The sequence below is a fragment of the Haliaeetus leucocephalus genome, unplaced genomic scaffold (genome assembly GCF_000737465.1).
Source record: "Haliaeetus leucocephalus isolate CR32 unplaced genomic scaffold, Haliaeetus_leucocephalus-4.0 Scaffold306, whole genome shotgun sequence".
NCBI classification, from domain to species: Eukaryota; Metazoa; Chordata; class Aves; order Accipitriformes; family Accipitridae; genus Haliaeetus; species Haliaeetus leucocephalus.
Window position 1 is genome coordinate 8,325,522 of NW_010972742.1, and position 23,147 is coordinate 8,348,668.

At 42.5% G+C, this 23,147-nt stretch overlaps 1 protein-coding gene across 1 annotated transcript in view; it reads right to left on the reverse strand.

Annotated features, from left to right (window-relative positions):
• PAPPA (pregnancy-associated plasma protein A, pappalysin 1) overlaps positions 1–23,147 on the reverse strand; it is a 177,914-nt gene that overhangs the window by 101,514 nt on the left and 53,253 nt on the right. The window contains exons 4-7 of the mRNA XM_010571012.1: positions 18,914–19,207; positions 14,660–14,852; positions 7,985–8,106; positions 1,896–2,403 (exon numbers count right to left, since the gene is read on the reverse strand). Of these exons, the coding sequence (XP_010569314.1) occupies positions 1,896–2,403; positions 7,985–8,106; positions 14,660–14,852; positions 18,914–19,207 (1,117 nt within the window). The remainder of the gene's footprint in view (positions 1–1,895; positions 2,404–7,984; positions 8,107–14,659; positions 14,853–18,913; positions 19,208–23,147) is intronic.

The following is a 23,147-nucleotide window of genomic DNA, read 5'->3' on the forward strand; positions in this document are numbered from 1 at the left end:
CTTGACTCAAAACCAACTATGAGTGCTTCAGAATCTGCATCTTTGACTCCTCACCCAGTGACTAAAAACTTCATTTTAGCTTTCCAAGTGTCTCATCACAGCTCACTGGCAGGATTTTCCCTGTAGTCCCTGGAAAGACACAGACAACCTGAGGCCAGCTAGACTAGAGGGTTTGGTTAGGTTGGCTGTGTCAGCCTCCAAGAGCACCCGTTTCTGTCTACTCATCACAGGAAGAGCCCAGAAAGACTAACCTAAAATTTATGTCTGATTTGTAGCTGGCTATGTAACTAGGTGAGACATTCAGACAGGTACAGTAATGTTACCCCAAGTAGTTTATTCAATGACGCGCAGGAAAATTGTCATTAATCCCTGGCTACTGATTTAATTATTAGAGCACTCTTTCACTTCAGCTAGCTATAAGCTAGGAGTGACCCACAAAATCATAATAAAAGACAAAGGAATAGAACTCAGAACACAAGTTATGTTTTGGGCTTTTCTTTTCTTCTTCTTTGTTTTTTTTTTATTTTCACAATTTGTTATGAACTCAAAACTGGACCTGTTTCCGTGGGAACTTGTGCTAAGGTATGCAAATATTTCAAACCAAACCAGTCCCATTTTCCAATGAGAGTGGGCCAGGTTTCAGGCAAAGATGCTTTCACAGCAAAACCATGGGAAAATTCACCATTTTCCATGTTTCCATTATGCCAATATTCATCTTCTGTTAAGTGCCAGCAATTGTTGGAACAAGGCTACAACCCAAGAAAGCACTTAAGCACATGCTTAACTTTCAGCACAGGAGTAACCTCAGTGATGTCCTGGGTCTTGTTTTTATATTCACTATTGTTAGTTACCTTGAATTTTTAAATCCGTAGGGACATTTTGCATCTTCTGAGCTGTGTAACTGGGCCATGAAAGGGATGGTAGCTCATGATTACTGAATTGTTAATTAATCACTTTTATTATATTTAAATATGCTTTAGAAGACCATAATGATGTATGCTTCCTTGATATTAGCTGTACTAATTAGATCATCTTTTCTAAATTAGAGTGCAGTTTTCTTAGCAGGTTTCCTTTTATCTGGTGTTCATTTTTCAAAAGAGCTTCATGTTGTTCCCACAGATGAGTGAATCATTTCCAGGGAGTCGTGTTATGCAAAAGATGTTTTTCTTGCTGCTGTAGAATGCCTACGGGTAGATCATGGATCTCCTTGAAATTGTTAAATATTTTGAAGTTGGACTTTCCTCAACAATCATACGTTCCTTGACTAGATGGGCATAACTGCATCTGGGATGAAACTCAGTCCCTACAACAAACTAGCGCATTACTATGTTAGAACAATCCCACTCCAATACAATTCGTTTTAGTGACACATGAAAGCAGAAAATGAAAGTGGCTGAAATACATTTATATATCTGAACATGCAAGTGTATTTTTTTGCATTCTTTCTTTAGCACTTAATGGGTGCTCCAGCACTGAAAGCCATTCTGTCTCCTTCTCCATCAGAATATTACTTTCAAAAGATTGCTAAGGAAATTATAACCATGTTACTCCAGAGGTCCTAATTTAGGTTATCTTAAACATTTAACGTATCATAGCTCAGGTAGTTTGCAATATCCTTTCTGGTTACACAAAGCCTGAATTTCACGTCTCTGCACAACTAGCCTGGAAATGTCTCAAAATCTTTCCACGAAATCTCAGGCTATTTCACTTGAGTGTGATGTTCCTGGTTGCAGAGAGAAATTATGAGAATATCCTCCCTTGGTGATACTTGGTACATCTATCTAGTTTAAAATCCTAACAATCAATTGTGATGCTAGACATTAACAAGATGTGAAGAACAGGTTATTGTTTTTCTCTGAACAAGTCTATTCAGCTCTCTGGAAAGCAGTACTTACGCGTCGACAAATCTCCTGCCGAGGTTTGAGATGACAACTGGAGATCCAGACTGGAAAGGGGGGTCCCGAACCACTTTGTACTGGATGGGTTTGCAGTCCGCACACAGCGTGCTGTGGGGGACAGAGCTCAGCATGGCAGCATCAATTTCCAGGTGCTCATCCAGAGTGTAGATCTGGATCCCGTACACCTCCTCACCCACTTGTCCTGCGTCCAGCTTTATGGTCAATGGGATGTCACAGAAGACATTCTGCGGCCCGAGAGAAATGTTCTTCCCACTGATGGTGAGCAACTTGATGTCATTCACCGCTCCGCTGGAGTCCCAGTCCGGCGAAACAAATGTCACCCAGACTGTGAGGGACTCTGGAGTCAGGGGATAACGAAACTCCAGCTGCAGGTAGCAGCCCTGAGGCTCAGGACAGGCTGGGGGCACCGTGTGTTGGTTGACTGCTGAGTTGGGACTCCATGTTCTGACACTGGATTTACAAGGCTGCTCAACATCAGGGTGCCCTGGAAAGAAAGAAGGAAGCAAAGGCAGGGCACAAAAGAAGTTAGAGAACATGAGTTATCATTGGCATCAGTCTTGAAAGACAAACTGGTGGCAGGAGAGCATATCTGTCCAGGAAACTAATTATTTACTTGAGCAGAACAGGCATGGCCAGCATGGAGAGGAGGAATACAATGCCAACGTCTCCTGGCTGGGCGAGAGACACAAACCCAGTTTAAGTGCCCAGCTGGACCAGACACCACACAACACACACTGTGCCAGTGCATCTGGTCCTGTATTTCCTATTTCTAGTGCCTTCCCCTGTGCCAAACAATGATATTTTCTACCCCTTCCACTTGGTACTTTACCTGATAAACAGAGTCACTTTGCCTTCAGTTCACCCCCGTGCTCCTACTTATTCCCTTGCCTCTCACTCTCAAATACAACCTTTTTCTCTGTAACAAAGACAAGAAAAGAGCTTTTGTTCACTCCAAGAAGCTGTTGCACTGTGCTGTTGAGGGGCAACTCCTATGCCACTTACAGACTAGTCTAGCACATCATGTAAGACCCCTTTTTTTGGAGGCACATGGAGCACAGGTCTGAGCTGTCTCTTTGCACTCGTTGTGATGAAACAACAGGCACTTTACTCTTACATTTCTCACCGTTGGCTATGTTCAACTACATGGGAGGTATTACTAAAAACTAATGAAAGCCACAATGCTTGCTGGGTTCCCAAATACTATGGTAACATTACAATTTGGCACAGAGTCATGGACTGCAAGATCCACAGAGGTCAGATGGGTGGAACAGTTGGTAACAAAATCCAGTGAGAGCTATAAATTCCCTCTTCCTTCCCAAATAATCACACGAAAAGGGAGCAAGCAGGACAGGGAGAAGGCAAAGCACAGAAAAGAAGAAAGGGGAAAGTAAAGATAAAGAAAGGTAATGAGAGGAGAGAAATGGAGAAGGCAGATAAAAAAAAGAGAGCACAGCTGTTTGCAACTGAGGAAGAAAGCAAGATAAAGCACTAGGCAAACATGAACAAACAGGACATCACTACTAATTTAAAGAGAAAAGGGCAATGTGTGAAGGTTATTCTTATTGTCTGTGATCCAATGAAGTGTTAGAAATGTGCCTCTTTCATCAAGGATAAACAGCACAGGGAATTCTCCTGTTCATACCAAATGAACCCAGATGCAGAATAGATTGCCTGGTATCTGAGGCAGTCCTCCGCGCGATCCAATGCAATTGTCCTGCAGATGCACAACTTTTCATGCTTCTCCCTCACCCGCACATACCCCATAGGCCTCCTCTCCTCCTCGCATGCCACAGAGTAGTGGGAATGCCACTAACCTCAGCATCTGGAGAGACCACAGCAGCAATATATTTTGAAGAAAGCCAGAGTTCCATGTAACACGCTCAAGTTTCTCCCCCCCGCCCCCCGGCAAGCTTGCAAGTACTGTGTATAATCATTCTGAGCAGCAAATACCCCATTCAACTCATGTTATCTCACAACATTTGCTGCTGTCCGCATGTGCTTGTCTGGGCCCTCCAATGACTTTCTCACAGACTCACAGCAAGCTCCTGACTGCAGCCCTAAGAAGGTGGTTTTTAACCCCAGTATCTCAGAGGGCTTTGGAGAGATCTATGAATCTTACCGCTACCATCTCGCAGATAAGAAAATGGAGCTGATTAATGGCTCACAGCCTAGTACATTTTCAAAAGTGGTCTCCACTTGGGTTCCTGCAAATTCACCTCTGCCAGTTCAAGGCCTCTGTAAGACTTAAATAGTGAATAAACCTACATGTTTTGGTAGATCAGGGTGTGATCCCTAGTGTTACGTGAATTGGACTCAGCCTCCAGGGAGTTTAATGCAGATCATTACCCCAAAATGGGAGCTTGATTGTAGTCATCCATAGACTAAAAACCTCAATGAAGTTGAGATAAACAGACCCTTTCTTAAATATCATCAAACACTTAGACCTTGGTAAGAAAAATTCATTTAATTGTGGAAGAGGATGGAAACCTTATTCCATGTAACTCTGGATTTCTAGAGATGGGTAAATACTATGAAAATTGCAAATATTTGTATATAAAAAGAAATGGCACAGTAGTTATTCTGCCCTGTGCACTTAGGTTCTTAAAGTCCTTCAGCTTATGAGATAGTCAGCAAGATCAGTCATAGAACAGCATCTCATACAACTTCATGTCTTGCCTAACACAAAATGTGAATGTGAGGTTTGTGAGGATAAGCCAAATGGTTAGAGAGCAGGGATGGCAGGCTGGGAGAGAGGCTTCCCCCAAAACATCAGCCACAGCCTGGTATGTCAGCACAAGCCTTCATCATGCAGTTAAGTGAAGCGGCTGGGATGAATGCCCCTCCATTGCCCTGGCACATGGACAGAGACTTGACACACTTGTACAGGGAGGCCAGCTAGAATCAGCCACCTCTTGGGATGCAGTCACTGTCACAACTACAACTCACCTGCCACATTTCTTAGGCAGTCAAGACAAAGGAACCATCCAGTAGGACTCTAATGTCCAACTGAGACAATTCCGCTTGCAAATACAGAGTGAATCGCTCTTGAGTGAAATATCGGCCACTGGGAAAGTCAGGGCACTAAAGCAGCCTAAGGCAGCAAAATTTTTTATTATATTCTCATACTTCTCTTAGTCAATAATGAGCCAGGCAGTAGGAATTGACTGATATATGCATATATTGCACAGTAAGCAAAGGTACTTACTTGGGTTTGAGCCAAAATCACCTTTCATATATAAAAAACCCCTTTGACCAAGTTGTGGAGGTGCTGTAAGGTTTGTTTATCTAGCTGGTGTTGCTGGTGAGAATCCAGGTAGGTTAGAGCTTTCTTGCTCTACGGTGAAGGTAAGGAGTAAATCAGAACTGCCTGATCTCCAGTGCCTTCCCACAACCACTGCCAAGGAGCAAACAGCCCCTCATGCAAGGGGCACAACTGGCTGAGAAAGAATCACAAAATATCTCAGGCCAGGGGGTTGGACCCCGCTGTGCTCAGGCACAAGCAGGGCACTAGGAAGGACACAGACCCCACGGCAGACTTTTGCAATGGGCACGGCTCACACGTAGTCCAAACCCCAACTGGTGTCAGCTACCTGGGGTAACTGTGCAGCCTAACAACGCTATGAGGCCTCAGGAAAATGAAATCAGACCAAGCAGGTTCAGAGCTGCTTCAGAGACACGTGAGAAATGTGGTTTTCTGGTAAGAAGCTGGATGAGTACTAGAAACATTTTCCATGAGTGTCGTCTCAAATTTTAAAATGAGTTCATTTTGGCCATGCTTACGCCTCTTTCATATTCACTTTCCATGAACATTCAAGCAGTGGAGATTTACACACATGAATGCTTGCAGAAAGTGAATTTAAAGCTTGCATGCTTGAGTACTCACAGATAGACAATTAAAGAAGCCAGACAATGATCTAACTGTGCTATTTGTAACTCAGACCAAGTGCAAATAGGCAGAGATCCTGAATGTCAGGGAGTGTGGTAGTGATGACAGAAAATTACACAGCAACAAATACCATACACTTGGTGTATTTTCTACCCTAAAGTGGAGACAACTTATTAACGTAGTAAGAGGATAGGATTCCCAAATTTTCTTTCCAGAGCAATGGCACAACAGCAATTGAATGAGACAGATAAGGATCAGACTGCACCCTTCATAGTTAAGAACATGCAGGCACACACTGTAAGAAGAGGAAATTAAATGCAAAATGCAGCTGAGTAATAAATCTTAGAGTAGCTTAGTTTCTCTAGGAATGATGCCGCTGGCAAGACGTGTGAGATCTAGAAGTTTTCAAATCAGAGCACGTTGGAGAAATTTTGACGGAACTGCATATCTCAATGGATATGCAGTTCTTTCAAAATCAAAACACTTTGCAAAATTGGGTTTATTTGGCCACAATTTTATTCTGGAAGAGAAAATGGGAAGAAAGTTCTAACAATATTGGAACATTGTGTTTTGACATTTTTGGAAGAAATCGTTTCACTTTTGCATTTTGAAACACTTTTCATTTTGATATTAAAATTTTCTTTTGCCCTGGATTATATACTAAAAGGGGATATTTTCAAATGTCATAATTTAACCAAAGTTCATGAAAGAGGAATTATATGAGCTAAACAAAACATTTTGGCCAGCCTCAAACACTTTTTGTTTTTAATTTTCCTTCATGGAGAATTTCAAAAGTTTCAGGTTTTGTTCCAAACAAAACCAGGTTTCAAAGTCTTGTAATCCTTGGCTAAGTGGAAATTCCACCTTCCACCCTGCACTACTACTGCATGCGGTCCAAACTTCACTAACTCTGTTTACTTGATAATCCAGTCACACTCATAGCCGGAGCACTGTTTCCCAGGCCAAAGCTCTGGAACAACATCCACCCAAGGGGCAGGTGTGCTCTGTGCTGTGCCTGGCAGCCTTGGCTCTTGGATGTCCAAACTGGGGGGGTGAGTTGCAGTGAACCACAACCTCTGTTGGGCCCCCACCCCAGGAGGTGGGTGCGTGCGGCAGAGGACACTTGCCCACACATCTTGTCCCATCAGACAGCAGGGACGCAGCTTGCTGCACATGCTGACCTTAGGACTAGGGAGGGCTCCTGGGTGCCAGCACTGCATATATCACCATATTAGCTTACAAATAATCTTCCTTGTAGAATAACTCCCATGTACTCTAGCTGCAGGACAGAGAAGCCCTTAATGTAAGGAGGTATTTCTATAATGAGTTTGCAAAATCCAGGGATTGGCCTTTGAGTTCACTGAGCCCACCTGTGTGTTTACAGTGAAGTCTGGGCCCAGAGTGTGCTGCTCCCAAAGGAATAGCTCATGATGGACATATTGAAATAATATTCTGCTCTTTCCAAACCATAATTTGTGATTACTGACCTCTGCCTGGTATAATCTTAAATATGCTCTACCATATCCACCTACTTACATAATGGAAGGTACATATGCAGGAGAGGTAATGATGGAGCTCTAACGGCATTGCACGACTAGGTCTGCAGACCAGTCTCCCTCCAACGTGCTCTAAGAGAGCAATAAGTATGACTTGCAAAACACCCTGAACTAGACTGGGCTTGATGTAGTCACTTGCGTTCATGCTGCAGAGTACCTGCCCAAAGGGCAATCTCCACTCCCTTCAGCCTGTCTGCTGGTGCAGCCCGTTACGTTCAATGCAAAAGAAGGCAGCAGAAATCAGGCCCAAATAAATAACATGCAATTCTTCACTTTCGGAGTTGGAGTAGAAGGAGTAAACAGCTCCCCTGAGGAATTAATCTGGCAGACGTGAATGGTCAGCATTTCTTGGCACTCCACCACTTTCTGAAATTCAGGTTCAGCTCCCAGAATTCATTTAATTCATGGGCAGGGTCAGGACACGGGGGCCAAAACACAGGTATTTCAGCCAGTGGCATTACTTCAGGGCACAGTGTATTCAAGTGTCCTCTATTTTTGTTCATGCTACATACAGGTATAATCAGTCACTCTCTCCCAGATTTTCCCACTGTCTTTGTGGCTCTCCTTTTGCTCTGGCCCGTCTTCTCCCCCACCACGTCTTTGTCCCCAGCCCTGTGACTCACCTTCTGCTTCCCGTGGGCTCCAGTGCCCTGAGGGATCGCAGGGCATCGGAGAAGAGGCGCTGAAGGCATACTGCACCAGGACTCTTCCTTCCGCACACAGATCACATGCTGATCCCACTTCTCTAGGAGGCCAGGAAAACAGGAAAACACACCAACTTAGTAACAGCTGAATGAGCTGCTTATTCAACTACATTAAAAGCAGTAAGACTTAGAATTCAGTACCACTTAACCCTCTTTTCTCAAGGCACTGACAAGAATGTTTTCTGACGCTGACCTTCTGTAGGTTTGGGCTAACAGCCTGTGTAGACAGCATCTGTGAGTCCGCCATCCAACACAAATGACAGCAACCTGTGAAATCACACTCAGCTTTTTTTTGTTGTTTTTTTTTTTTGTTCCCCTGTACTACAACTGGATCAAACCCTGACAAAAGAAAATATATGTTGCTTAGTGGTTAGAGCAGAGAAAACGGCCTCAGGAGATTTCAGATCTATTTCTGCTCCCACCATGGATTTATTGCTTGAACTTGTAGTATCTTCAGGATTGTGAAGGCCTTGGGCTTACTGGTGATTAGAGGAGAGGGTAAAGTCCCAGGCTTTGAGAATATCAGACAGAGCTGCTCTGCGAAGCACAGCTTTGTTAAGTATGCAAGGACCTGCTTTTGGAGGTGTATCACAGCCCAGATCATTACAAGCCTGGAAAAGGGGTGGGTTATGAACATACATAAAAGAACATGCCCTTAATCCTTTTCGCAGGGGAAACTGGATTTGATACCTGGCAGCTTTGGCACCAGTAGATGGCTTTTTCTGAACTGGAACAGCTTATGGGTACATGCCATCAGATGGCATGACATGGCATTAAGAAAGGCACTTCACTGCCCAACACCAACATTACTTCACCTACACAATACATCTAATACCAGCTACTGTCAATAAAGTACTATCAGCAGAAGTGGTTAAACAGGAAAACCCAGTTAAATGCTGATTCACAAATACTTTTGCTAATACATTCACAAGATCAATGTTTAAGCTGATGTAGACTGGATTAACACTAATATCTTCCATAACATGAAGCTGATTTATATCAGCTAAGGATGTAACTCACACAGTTCAGCTCTACGTTCCTTGGGGTCACAAAATTTGGAACCGTGTATGACCCGGAATGTGTGGTTATTCATCCTAGTAAGTTGCTTATTATTCAGAATTCACTGTTCGGGTTTAAGGAACACTGCCCACTCAAAACGAAAGGAAAAAAATAATTATCTTAATGATTAAATGCACCTAGGAAAGGACAGAAGTTTCAGGCAAACAATTTGTATGTAACCCATAGTGTACTCTCTAAGCTACCCAAGTAAGTATGGATTGAGTCATTAATTATTATAATCAGCTATGCAAATTTGAACCATCTCCCATTGCGCAATTTATTTCAGCACTGCTTTGCAAAGGGCACTGTGAACCTCAGGCAGAAGTTATTTTGGATCCTCAGCGAGGACACCGGGACTGTAAATTTTCTCTCAGAGACCTTCCAGGCTGTGCGATCTCCTTTCCCTTTGGTGGTAGGGACAACACACGCTCAGCTGCTCCACAGCTTAGCATCTCCTATGACAGGGATCTATTTGAAAGTCAACTTTCTGTTGGCTTAATTAGGCAGAAGCATGGATTGTCAACAGGGGGGACTTGGAATGAAATCAGTGGTAAAACTCGTATCCATTTCAATATGGCCCACAGCCACCCCTACAAAGAGGAGGTAAATGATTGAACTCTCAGGCAGTGCAGAAAGGGATGCACCTGCTGAAAACATCTGAAGAATAAAATGTGGCAATGGGGTAGAATAAAGAAGAGGGAGGCAAAGGTGCCTTTGCCTTCTTCCTTGCACAATCTGTAACACTGGTAATGAACAAATATGGGCATGTTGCAAGTAACTTCTCTCTCTGTCTCACTTCACCCACCTGCACTATTGGTATGACACTGCCTCCCTACTTCATTTCTCAGCTGTCTGTTTAGCAGTGGTTTAATGGTCTAACTCAGCCTGCCTAAATAATATATGCAAAAAAAATCAAGAATCCAGAATAAAAGGTACTGAGAAATCAAAACGTAGAATTATTATTGTGCAGTTGTTTTTCAGACACATCCACCAACAGTCAGGATAGAAGTCCCTGCAATAACAATCTTTCAGTTTCTCTACAAAGAGACTCCTGCATTAGCACTTGGTCCTGGATGAGGACAGGGCTTTGAAAGCCAAGTTTCCACAATTAGGACTGCTTTTTACTCAAATTAGCAGCTATACAATTTCATCACAGGCTGCCATGGTGGAAAAAACTGTAGGCTTATGGACAAACATTTCCTTTTACCAGCAAGGACTTGGAGGTAAGAGAAATCACAAGGAGCATCATGTGGGAAAGGCTATGAGCAAACTTTCTCTTTTTACTTTTCCAGTTTGGGAGCCAAACTCAACCCTGATGTAACTCCACTGGCTGAAAGGAGTTACACAGGGGATGACTCCTGGGTTAAAGTTTTTGGTCTGCAGACTCTTGCACACAAATCCTACAAACAGCCACGAATGTCAAAACTAATTATGGAATCGCATTTACAGGCTTATGAAAATCTAAGCCAGATCCTTACACCTTATGCAGCCAGTGAGATCAAGACAAAATGAGCGTAAATTGGTTCAAAACACTATTAATTAGGAACGATAGCATATCTGACACCTTATACACCGGTGCACATGACTCCCCAAAGTGCAGGGTAATGGAAAATCTAGACTTCTCTGTTTTCTAATAAGCCAAGTACTGGGGAAATTCCAGCTTATGAAGTTCAGAGCGCAGGAGGAATTCATTCCTACAGCATGATATTTCAGTGAAGTGGATTCAAAATCTAAAGATTACTAGTGAAAAACAGACAATTCTCTTCAGGGCCAGCACCAGTTCAGTGGGCAACTCAAAACCAGTAAAAATCTTGCATTCCTTTCAGTAAAAAGTGCCTGTTTTCAGGCTAAATTGTGTCTGCTTACTTGAAATTCAGAATTGGTGCTCTCCCCTCTAAGGCACTGAAAGTTTCCAGCAAGGTTTAAGCAAGCGATTATCAAGCCCAGCCATCTAGATCTGGGACACCATACTGACCAAAATACTTGCTTGCTAACAATGAGATAGCATCAGATTCATGGAAATTAATGCAGTCACCTCAGTGAAAACTTGGAAGAGCAGATGCATGCAAAGTTTTCTGTCCAAGCAGAATTTGCTGCAGAGCCCTATTACAATAACTGTTTACATCCTGCCTACGCATATCAAACAGGAGGCGCATGAATGGATGCTTAGCGACAGCAGATGAACGCATCTAATAGATGCAGTCAGGAAATGAATAGAGTTTTCTTTTTCTCACTTGTTTTCACTTGTTTTGTTGGCTCTATTATTATTTTATTATTACATATTATTATATGTGCATGCGACATTTTTCTTGCTTTTTTTTAATGGGAAGATGGAGAATGGGAAGTATTCCAATCCCGTGTGTAGGAGCTACAAGAAGAAATGCTGGTTCTTGATATATTTGATTATTAGGGATGTTTAGAAGCTCAACCAGCTGCTGGAGTTTAGGGTCAAACACATGTTGGCAAATTTGTGTGCAGGTAAATGACTCTCTAATACAGAAGACATCAACTGAACACACTAAATAGGTAAGGAGGGTCTGTCAGGAAGAAGATGTTACTTCTGTGCGCAGCTCATGTAGCTACTCTTGCTAAGGTGTGAGGATAGCCAACCCCAAATTTACAAGAACTATGCGTTAGCATTACTCTCTGTCCCCAAATCCACATAATTAATCATGTAATTTCTAGAACCAAGGTCCTAAGAGAAAAGCACCTAATACTGTGGCACCTGTGACAAAGTTGCATCTGAGCAGGGAAAAGGAACATGGTCTTTACTTCTATGCTTCATCTCGCTTAAACCGCAGACCCGTCAGGACTTCAACCACAGATATAGCCAGCCCAGTGTTACATTTTTAAACACAAGGCTAAATTTTCCCTTCCTGACTTTCATTAAGCAGAGGTCACTGCCTATGCACAGCTCTAGAGAATAAAAGGGACATAAAAGGAACTTGAGTTACACTGCGCACGCCTAGAGTAGCATTGTAATTTGAATCAGGAGCGAGCTTTTGAAGTGAAACTCTCCATCTTCCCCACTTCCAGCACTCGGAGCAGTCCTGGAGCATGGAAGCTGGACCCTGTTCTGCCTGAAACCAGAGTGGAGATGTGCTCCGGGACCACACCTGATGTGCTCCAACTGCTGATGCCATGAGGCCAGGCTAGAGCTAGGCTGAAACAACCCCCCCAAAACCCCTACAGTGTTGACGTCAGGTCTTCATTAACAACTGTTTTGCGCTAGAGATCTACTTATATTGGGCCACAATACTTGCTAATGTAGCCAGAGCCATTCATCCTTTTAAGGCCCTTTTAGACTGTCAAAACAGCATGGAAGGGGCCTCTGTGCATTAGAAACCAGGCCCAAGGCACTCAGCAGTTGAGTATCAGTCTTCTGTTTTTTACATGAATAGTCCCATTGAAGTGAATGAGTTTATTCATTCAAGTGAGGCAAGTAAAATTTGGGCCATGGTGTGCACTTTGTGTAAAAATATCTGCAAAGTTTTACAGTATTCCCACACACAGATAAGATTATACTTGGCCAATTTTACCTCCTACTTGTCTTGCACAGTGACCCAATTTTACAAATTGATACAGGCATGTATCTCTAAACGAGCAGCACTGGACATATCAGTACTGGAAGTTCAGCATGTGAGGTTTTCCAGTATTAGTCACTATAATACTACTATCATCCTTGTTTTGATTAATATATCAGAAATTTGAGCATGGTTTAGACAGGCTCATTTATATATTTCAGTGACATTTTTAAATGGTCACAGCAACATTTCTGTATCTGTTGGCACTGGGAATATCATTTTAACAAGGAATTGGACTCAAAGTATTTGAGGCTGTCTCTTTAAATCTCTTCAGTAATACTGAGCACACAGATTTGAAAACCCAAAGGACTTTTTTTTCCTAGAAAATCACTATTTATTTAACATATGATAACTCTGTTATGAAATTTCAGATTTAGCAAGCTATCCACTGGATGTTATTTAAGAAGCAACTAACTAGGGGTTATTAAGAACATATTGATTGAGTTATAAGAAATATGTAATAAAGGCATATTTAGTTACATAACAATTAACTCTGCATCAACATGTTTTAAAAGGCAGATGGTATTTATTTAATACATGATAAGTGTCTTCTGAAATCTAAATTAAATTGGAGAAACTTAATTTACCTAAAAATGATTATGGGCTAAAAAATTCTGAGTTAATTTTCAGAACTTCACATAAGTCCTTTTCACACGTAGGGAATAAAGGGATTCAGTTGCAAAACTGCAATTAAAGCAAACACTGTTCAGAGCACAACACCTCTCTATCAACTCGTAATATGATTTGATTGCCTTCCCCGTATTAATCTGCAATAAAGGTGGAAAATCTCATCTGGGCAGAAAACAACAGCTATTTGCCTACTCAGATAAAGTGCAAGCTGGCCACTGAAATGGCCGTGGTGTCCTAGTAGCGCTGGAAGGAGTTTCATCCTTGATGGAGGCAGTGGCTTACAAGGTGCTCTCACTGAACAAAGCAGCAGTGCTGAGACAGCTTTTTGGGTGCTAATATGCTTGTAAATTTGGCCTCCTGTGATACATACTGCTACAGTCCTGAAGGACATGCGAAGTTTGTTCTCTATAAAATAACAAAGCAAAAAGTGGAGAAGAAATGCAAACAGGGAAGGTGAGATAACGGTAATGCGAGAAGGTCAATCATTTAGGAAGTTCTCTGCTAGGACTCCCATAGCTCCTGCAGCTCATCCAAGCACTACGTAAGAGTATTTAGATGAACTATCCAGATGCTCAGGTCATCCTGGGGCAGAGTTGCTCCAGCTATGAACTGCAATGAGGTGCAACTCTCATCCAGAGCCCTACTTTCGTTTAATTATTCGTTATTGGTGCCACACACCTGCATGCCTATCAGACACAAACACACACACATACTCTGACCTACATGCTCTACTCAGGGTGCAGCAAGATGACACTTGAATGATATTCAGGGTTTTACGTCTTTGACTCTGCCTCGCTCGGTTCCCATCTCAGACCTCCAGCCCTGGGAAGGAGGCAGCATTTGTCCCTCTCCCCAGCCCTGCCACCTCCTTGCCCTGTGACACTCCACTGCCCATGAGCTCTGCGTTGTCATGGGAGTAGAAACAAGATTCACTTTGTCCTGGCAAAACAAACTTGCAAGAGGAGGAGGGAGGAACGTGCAGGCAGAGCTGAAGCCCACAGGTATTTGTGAGCAGCAGTAACAGCAGGAGTCACAGGGCCAGAATCATTGATTGAAAATTCCTCCCATAACATATGGAAAAAGATTTGCCCTTTACATGGCAAATCAATGGCCCTCAACTGAGCGCTACAGGCTGAGAAAGGAAGAGCAGAAAACAGATCAATAACCTCCTCAGTATGAACCAATTTAGGAAAGAGCCTTAATCCAGAATGAGCACAGCGCACGATAAAGCTGTGCTCCTGGAGAGGGGCCCCGGGTTGTTCCCCTAATTCTCCCCTTTCCATTCAATTCAGTGCAAGAGTACAGAGCAGTGCGTGATCACCTTTCAAAGAAGTGGCCATCAATGGGCGGAAACCACTCCAGGGTGACCGAGGTGGAGGTCCGAGCAACAATCTGGGGAGCAATTGCAATAGGAGCCGGTTTCTTCGCGGGCTGCCAGCTCTGATAGACGAGGTCCAAGTAGCAGTGCATCCTGGCCACTTGGTTGGGCGTGAAGGAGTCGGTGCAGTCATCGTCTGAAATTAAAAGAGAAGCCACATCAACCACGCGGGAGATAAGGTGGGAGCAAGAGAAAGAATTACGACTCACTGAATGGCACCTTCTTGCAAGGGCCGGGATAGGTTCTCGCAGCACTCAAAAGTTAATGGGCTGTGAACAAATTAGTGCAGTCATCACTTGTGGAGGCAGGTGAAAGGCAACAAAAGTTAAAGAGGAAAAAATAAATCAGTAAACGTTCCCTCCCTCTGGTTCAGGATACCTAAGCACCTAGAGATCATCCCTAGATGAGACAGAGACACATGGAGGTGAAGAAACAAAAAGCCTCAGTGCAGCACCTTCTGGTCAGAATTGGGGCTACCAGTGGACCTCTGGCCTTAGAAGAATTTCAAGTCTTAAAGAATATCTCTGAGAGACGATAAAAGGGCAAAGGACAGCTAGTGTTAGTATAAAGCATTGACTGAGATTCATGCACACTGTGTGCAATAGACTTTGACAAATTTCTTAGATTAAAAGAACACAGAATTTTAAAAATACATAATTTTTTTAAAGTTCTTAAATTTTTTAATGAACAAATAAAAACGTTCTGAAAGATCAATATAAAAGAAAATAGTTACAAACACTGATTAAAAATTTAAATTTTTGGTGCGGTAAAATAACTTTATTTCTATTACAAATCTCCCCCATTACCATTATGACTCTAAGCCTCTTCTGAACTTTTCATAAACATTTTTGATATTTTAAATTTCTTTTTCATTCAAAATGGAGAAATAATTTTGCTGGATAATTTCCCATAGATAGCCATTTCTCATTTCATCTGATTTCCCCTAACGTGATTTGGCAACAAGAACGCATCTAGTACCCTCTGAACGCCATACAACTTTACAACTACAACACCCCAGAGAAGCAGAAAATTATTATTTCTCTGTTGTGCAGATCACAGAAGGAATAAATATGTTGTGCAGAGTCACCCAGAAAAACTATGCTGAAGAACTTGATGCTAGCACTTTAACCATTTTTCTGGTACTCTTCCCATCAGATGAAAAGCTCTTGAAAACACAGAGTGTTTCTTCACATGTGCCTTGCAGAGTTCCTTGCCCAGTAAAGCTCAGTCCCAGATGGGACCTCTGCATGCTACTGTGATACAAACAACAATGACGGTTTTGCACAGGTCAAGTAATACGCTTTTCTGGGAAAGATGCAGGTCACCGAAGGCTGTTCAGAGAGTTGCTTGCATGCGTGTATGTTGGCAGTTCAATATTGTAATAGTATTACTAGATGATCTGATGTCTTCAAGCCCTGTGGAACTCAAGAGGAACGAAAAAATATGAGTTTGCTCTAAAGAAAAGCGTGAATTCACTGGCTAATTTAAAACCTTACCACATCTTCCCTGAGATGCAAGCAAAAGGGGACAGCTTCAGCTGGGATCCTGCTCAGACTAAAGCCCCAAATGCAGTCCCACCACAATAAGGACATGTCAGTTCACATGTTCTCCTGCATCTCTCCTAATTCCACTGAGCAGTGGACCTCCTCTCATCAAACATGCACAGCAGATAGACACTACCAGCTTGAAAACATCTACAAATCCCTGTGGGTATGCAAAAAGCTGCTTTAATACGACATCTCTGGATTTCCTCAATAATTATCAATGGTCTATCCCTGAGCATGCTGTAAAAGCCATAAATATTCTTCACGGAAGCACAGAAGGAGACAAAGGCCTTTAACAGCCATCATAAAGGAACAATAAAATATATATAGGACAAAGCAGTGAGACAATGGCACAGGAGAAAGATGACCTGCATTCTCAATCTGTTAAACATCAGCACAGGCTGTCCCCTTGGGGAGAGGAAGGGAGGAGAGGTATTTCATGTGATCACTGGATTTCAAGAAAGGTTCAGGATCCTCAGATGAAGTAATAATTAGAGAAATTAAAGAGTCTTTGCTGCGAAGATTATTCCAACAGAATACAAAGGCAGAATTCCTGCTGATTTCATGGAGAGTGGTCTAAAAGACTAACCTACCCTTTTATTCAGGAACACCATGGCTATTTGGACTTGTAAAAATAATTTACAAGTCAAATTTCTCACACTTCTCGATCTTCTGGACATCATAACTTGTTATTTCAGAGAAAGAAAAGTTACCCTTTAAGTCAGTGCTTTGCTACAGAGCTGGGGGTAACTGAGCAGAGGGATGTTAGACAGAGACAGACAGACAGAGTATGATCAAGCTGTATACAAGCAGCAAAACAGAAAGGAAAGAAAGGCAATGTTTAGAGCTGCATGACCTCAACCTAGATGTTTCAAAGGTATTTCTACAGCAATTTGATATCCTGTTATATTTTTATTCCACTGGCAACAACAGAAAAGCAAATAGATTCATGCATGAGCTCTAGAGATGCCTATCATGTCACTTCACTTAATTTTTCAAGAAAAAAAAAAAGGTTTCTGCTCAGAACACCAGCACATATTTAGCTCCCTATAGCAGATAGGTATCTCTCTCATCTGCCTCTCTGTCTCATCTCTCAAGAGAACTGGCAAGGCAACTTCTCTTTGGAAGAAGAGACCTCAGCATTTTGAAACACACATGCGCTACCCCTTGTCACATACACACAAGCAGATTTGGTGGAGGTATATTGTCATCTGAAGTGGCACTGACTTATTTGTATGATGTTACCAGGAGGATGTATCAGGCAGTAAGACTTTCTGCCCTACCGCATGGACAAAAGTGCACAACATGTTGAGGAGCTGACTCAGTGCATGTATGCTTGTCCCTGAAAACACCCTCTAAACAAATAGAAAAATAAAGAGAAAACTAAGCATCACTTTTAGCTAGTGCCATGAAGGGTATAAAAGCATTTGTTAGAAATAATTTCAATCTGTGCCCCAGATGACATTAAACACTTTGCTTCTCTACAGTTTTATTACAGAATAAGCACTCCTATGACCTTTTGAGTGGGCAATCTGTGTTTTTGCCTGGAGTATAAAGGTGCCCTTCAGTGGCTGTAAGTATATTGGTCACCTTTAAAATGTTGTTGATGCTGTCAGCTCAATGTCACAGACCTTCATCATGGCTAAACCCTGTGACCCAAAATAAGGCAAAATACGAGCCAAGGAATCCCTTGTGCTTTCCGGGAAATAATAGAGGATCCTTCAACTCTCCTTGAACTCCCAGGGGTGCAGCAAGGACCCCACCCCACCCTCGTCCGATGGGCAAGGGTCACAGGAGCTCATGCCCTCTTTGCACTATGCTCTGTTGGTAGGAATGCCATGAACCAGCACCCCTGAGCAACACAGCTGTGCCTACAGAAGCCTGCAGAGTTATAACTACAAAATTAGGCTTTTGCTTAAGCAAAATTATTCCTCTTGGAGGGGTGGTTTTACCGCACTGATATGGAGCCTTTGTAGTTGCACTCCCAGCACAAACCAGCACAGCACACTGGTAGTCTTTGACCAGAAGAGCAACCCTGATCCAGGTACTATCCCAGTATTCACACTCTAATCATGAAACTCAGATGCGAGTGATTCTAGATGAACCACAGTGACTCCAAATCAAACAATAAACATGGTATTTGAACGGACGGGCACCTGGAGGCATGAGCAGTGTCCCATTAAACGTCTACCTATCACAGGTTTATCCTACAGCCTTGGTGGTATCAATATTCATCTGACATTCAATATCTCCTTGGGAGAGGGTAAACAATCTCTGAATTTGTGTTTTTCAAAGAACACCTCATAGATCAGGCACCCAGATCCCTGGGAAATAGGTTGTCAAATTTGCTGTAGAGCCTTTAGAAGCTGTTTTCTTAATGCTTATCTCATTTCTTCCCTCCCCCAAACCTTCTGCCTGGTATTCACATGAAGCTACGTAAAGTTGGGAAAACTGGGAAAAAAACAGAAGAACTGGAAGGGATTCCTAAGGCCATCAAGTTTGATCCCTTGTCAAGCCTGGTCCTAGACCAATGGACACACATGTCAGCATAAAGCCCTGTATGAAATGGACTGTAGAAATCAGAGGTAATACTGTTATTCTTTGCTCTTGCCCAGCCACAGACACCAACAGCAAACCGAGAAAACCCAAGTACCTGCGTAGCTCATGAAGTTACTGAACGGCGTGTTTAGGAAACTGTGAAAACCGCATGTGTCATTGCCAGGTCCAGGATCCCCACACAGTTTGTGCTTAGGAGCAGGGTTGGTGTCACTGCAGAGGTCCCCAGTCTCGAAGGAGGGCTCAGTTTCCATGCACGGATCACTGCAGGAGAGGATCTCCGAGATTCCCCGGAAGACGTGATAGAGCCCCAGGCTGTGCCCAATTTCATGGATCATTGTGTGCGTGTGGCCAGGGATTCCATAGAAGGAGGGATTCAGCACAATACCACCTGCAAGGGGAAAAGAGAATAGCTTCTATATTTGCCTTGTCTTCCTCAGAACAGCAAGAGAAAGGGAAAGGAAGACAATCCTAAGGGCAGATCCACTGGCAGTTCATCGGGTCCTCTAGAACACAGACTGCTTTTTGCACAATCAGGCACGTTGCCTGCTCAGAGAAAAGTTTACTCTCACCCTTAATCTGGGGCTCTAAGGATGAGGAATCGTGGGACAAAGCCCAACATCCTAAACCAAAACCACAGTGACAATCGGTCTTTCAACTGAATATGCTCAATTTGGTTTGTTAACCTAGAGAAAAATCCGACATGCAGTTACTTTATACTATACAATTTCAAATAATTTAATGTGCTTAAAGAGAATGATTCTGCCCAGATAAGTGTAAGCAATGTATTTGATACCAAGAGTCAAACAAAACATACCTGGAGCACTCTCTGTATATTATCCCACACAGTAAAGATATAATAGAAGCCTATTAACTTCTGAAATGCCCTAAAAATTGCAGTAGGTTGCACCAGTATTTGCAAACTAATAGCTGGACAAAGAAAACAGAATACACCCAAGGCTGGAACAGTTTTTGCAGAGTGTGCTCTGATCATATAGACAGCTTTGAAGTAATCGTCAGAAACACACTCTGTTCATATACTCAGACAAGCCTAGTTTGATGTGAACTGCACAGTCCACTAATGAATATGCATAAGCCTAATGTGTCAAAAAATATGAAATCCTGGAATATAATAATTCTAAAAGAACTGCATGGTTATTAAATGTGCGCAAAGAAAACCAACAGTGCGTTTTTTTGTTGTATGAATCATGGATGTATCGATAAGCAAATGGTATATTAGTGAGGCTTTACAGTATATTGAATTAATCATAAGAATTATATTTTTAGCTCAGCTAGATATACCTTTGGATTTATGATACGCTTCAGATTTTCTTTATTTTTGTTGACCTCAACTTTTCCAAGCCTTTTATTTAAAACTGTTTGTGTATACTGCCTACCATGAGAACAGGAGACTGCTCTGTAAAAGTTACAACAGGAAAATAAATCTTGGATATGGTATGCTAATAATTTAGTGACAATAAGGACAGAAAAGGTTTTGGCAGGGGGAACTTTATAGGTGACTAGTGCAGGGAAGATGAGATCACCAGGTTCTGAAGCAACATAGACTCTTCCTTCTTATCTATCTGGAGACTTGGTTGCAATAACCATAGAATTAGAGGAAAATAAGACCAAGAAGATCTTAGGAAGTCATCTAAATTCCACTCTCAAGCAACGCAGGACCAATTAGGTCTATACCATCTCTCACACATCTTGCCCTAACGTCTCTTTACAACCCCTGATGACATGACTGCCCCAGCCATCAATTTCAGCACTCAGTATCCTTACAGCTGCAAGGATTTAACTCACATCTAATCTGAATTGATTTTTTGGCAACTTAAGTTCATGACTTCAAGTCCTGCCTCACACGGATATGAAGAACAGAAGATTCTCCTCCCCTTTCATCAGCTTTTATGAGATTGTCATCATCCCCACTTTATGCTCTTCTCCTTCAGTCTGAGTAACTGTAATCCATTCAACATTTCCTTGTAGCTCAATCCTTTTTCTAGACCTCCCCAACTGTTGTTCTCCTTTGGTCTTCCCAGTTGTCTCATCTTTTCCTCCAAGTACAGTGTCCAAACACAATACAGTATTCCAGCTGAAATTTTATCAATGCTGAAGAGAGAGAGGAAGGACCACTTCTGATGTCCCCCAAGGACACGTGCAAAAATAGCAACAGAGAAAAGACTTTCCCTTTGTGCATGGGCATGTGTGACTACACGAGTGCAGTGGAGAGGAGTCACATGGGCATGTACAAATACATATATAGTATTAAAAAAAAGAACTGAAAATTTAAATACAGACAAAGATTGACTAAAATCAATCACACTGCAACATCATGCCTATTATGCCATATGTGGCATCTGCACATCCTTTTCACAGCACTGAACTGTTCCTTATAGTAGTTCTCCACGATTCCAATTAATCATATACAAACCCACCAGTATGCAGCCACTGCAATCCCCATGTTCCTTGTATCCCTCTCTCCCCCTTTATACAACACATGCTCTGATTCCTCTGGTGCTTGGTCTCTACACAGGTGGAGCCATTTACACCCAGAGAGTAACCTCATATATTTTGTGGGGAGCTCCATCCCAAAGATAATTCCAGAGTTTGTTTTCCAATGGCAGGAGTATTGGTGAAATTCCTCAGCAGGACGTGCCTTCAAAATAAAGGCTGGGTAAATGGTTCTGGCACTGGACAGCCCTGAGGCAGCTGGAGAGGGAGATTTTATTTTTGCCTTTGTTGAAAATTTATATTTTTCACAGCTGTCAAGAATCTAAATCAATTGCAGTTTTACAGAAAAGATAAACTCCCTCACCCAGACAATCTCTATCCCAGCCTTTAGATCTGCACCACAGGACATATTTCATATTTTTTATTAAGTACATATTGGATTTATAGAAGAGAGTAAAAAAGATTAAAGATGAATTCTTACAGGCCAAGCACAGGTCTGGGAGGGCTATTATGACAGGAAATTATGACCATTATTTATTTATTTTTGCTTTTTTCCATTGCAAGTCAACTTTAAACTGTTGGCTAATGTCTTTTTTTCTCGTGAGATTTTTTTTGGTCAATGAATTCTGTCAATACACTGTAGGGGCTGAATTTAAATTGTTTTGCTCAGGCATGATGTTGACAATTAGCTTAACGAAGTGACAGAAGAACTCATCAGGGCTTTGGGCGAGCCCCAGTCCTCTTGCAGAAGGTTCTTCTCAGCGCTCTGGAGCTCTCCCCTTGTTCTCTGCTCCCTCCCATGGCAACACCAAGGGAAGCTGTGAAAATACTCATTTAGGGAAGGATGAGCTATACTGCAACCTTACTTCACTCCAGCAGTGGCATGAGGGCTAATGTTTCCCACCAGCAACCCATACTGTTGCACAATCAGAAGCAAACAGAGTTACTGTGGGGCTAGTGCAGGAGTAGGGGGTTGTGGTACTACAAAGTGATAGAAATCACATCAGCGTGGGCACTAGTCGAGACTGGGGTTAATATCTATCTTTGGTTTTGCCAGAAGACGTTGCCCTGGGGAATGCTCACTGGCAGGCATTTACAGCATCTTCTGTTTTGGGCGCTCCCAGCATGAGCCCATGGAGATGGGGCTGGAGGCAAGTCAGAGTGGAAATGGCTTCACTTCCAGCCTAGCTCAGCAGGAGACTGGATGTGTGTCAGTGCCGGTCCTTGGGAAGGGAAGTTTGCTCACGCTTCTTTCGGAGCAGCTGCAGAGCTGGATGTCGTAATAAAATGTTTACTAACTGAAGTAGGGCAGCCAGCTCCAACTGCTTGGTCTGACCACGGAGCCTCTTTCAGCTATGGAGACAGGTGACTATAAAGAGATGTTAATATCTAGGTTTTGGGGTAATGTATTTTTGAACATGGAAAAGCCTCCCTGACTGATGGCTTGAGTTGTAACTCAGCTCTCATAGTATGCTTTAGAATAATAAACACTGTATTTTGCTCTCCTTGTTGAGGTTTACATTTGCCCTGTCTTTTTTGTTTTGCTCAACGTGGGGTTGGGTAATATAAAAACTGGCTGAAATAGCCTTTCACAGAGACTGAACTTGGCTGAATCTGGACTTCACTTCCAGCCTAGGAAGATCCGGACAAGCTGGAGAAATATCTGGAAAATTTGTGAGAAACCCTGCTCTTGTAAGATGACCAGATCAAGTTTGCAGCCCGAGGGAGGTTTGTGCAGTTAAGAGAAGTACATACAAACTCAGTCGGTGCCTTCTGAACCTTTTGAGGCTCATCTGACATTTTGCAAGGAACACAGATCCAGTGGCACTACAGGTGTCAGGGCAATGAGTCATTTGGGAGGTTGCACAGCTTCATCT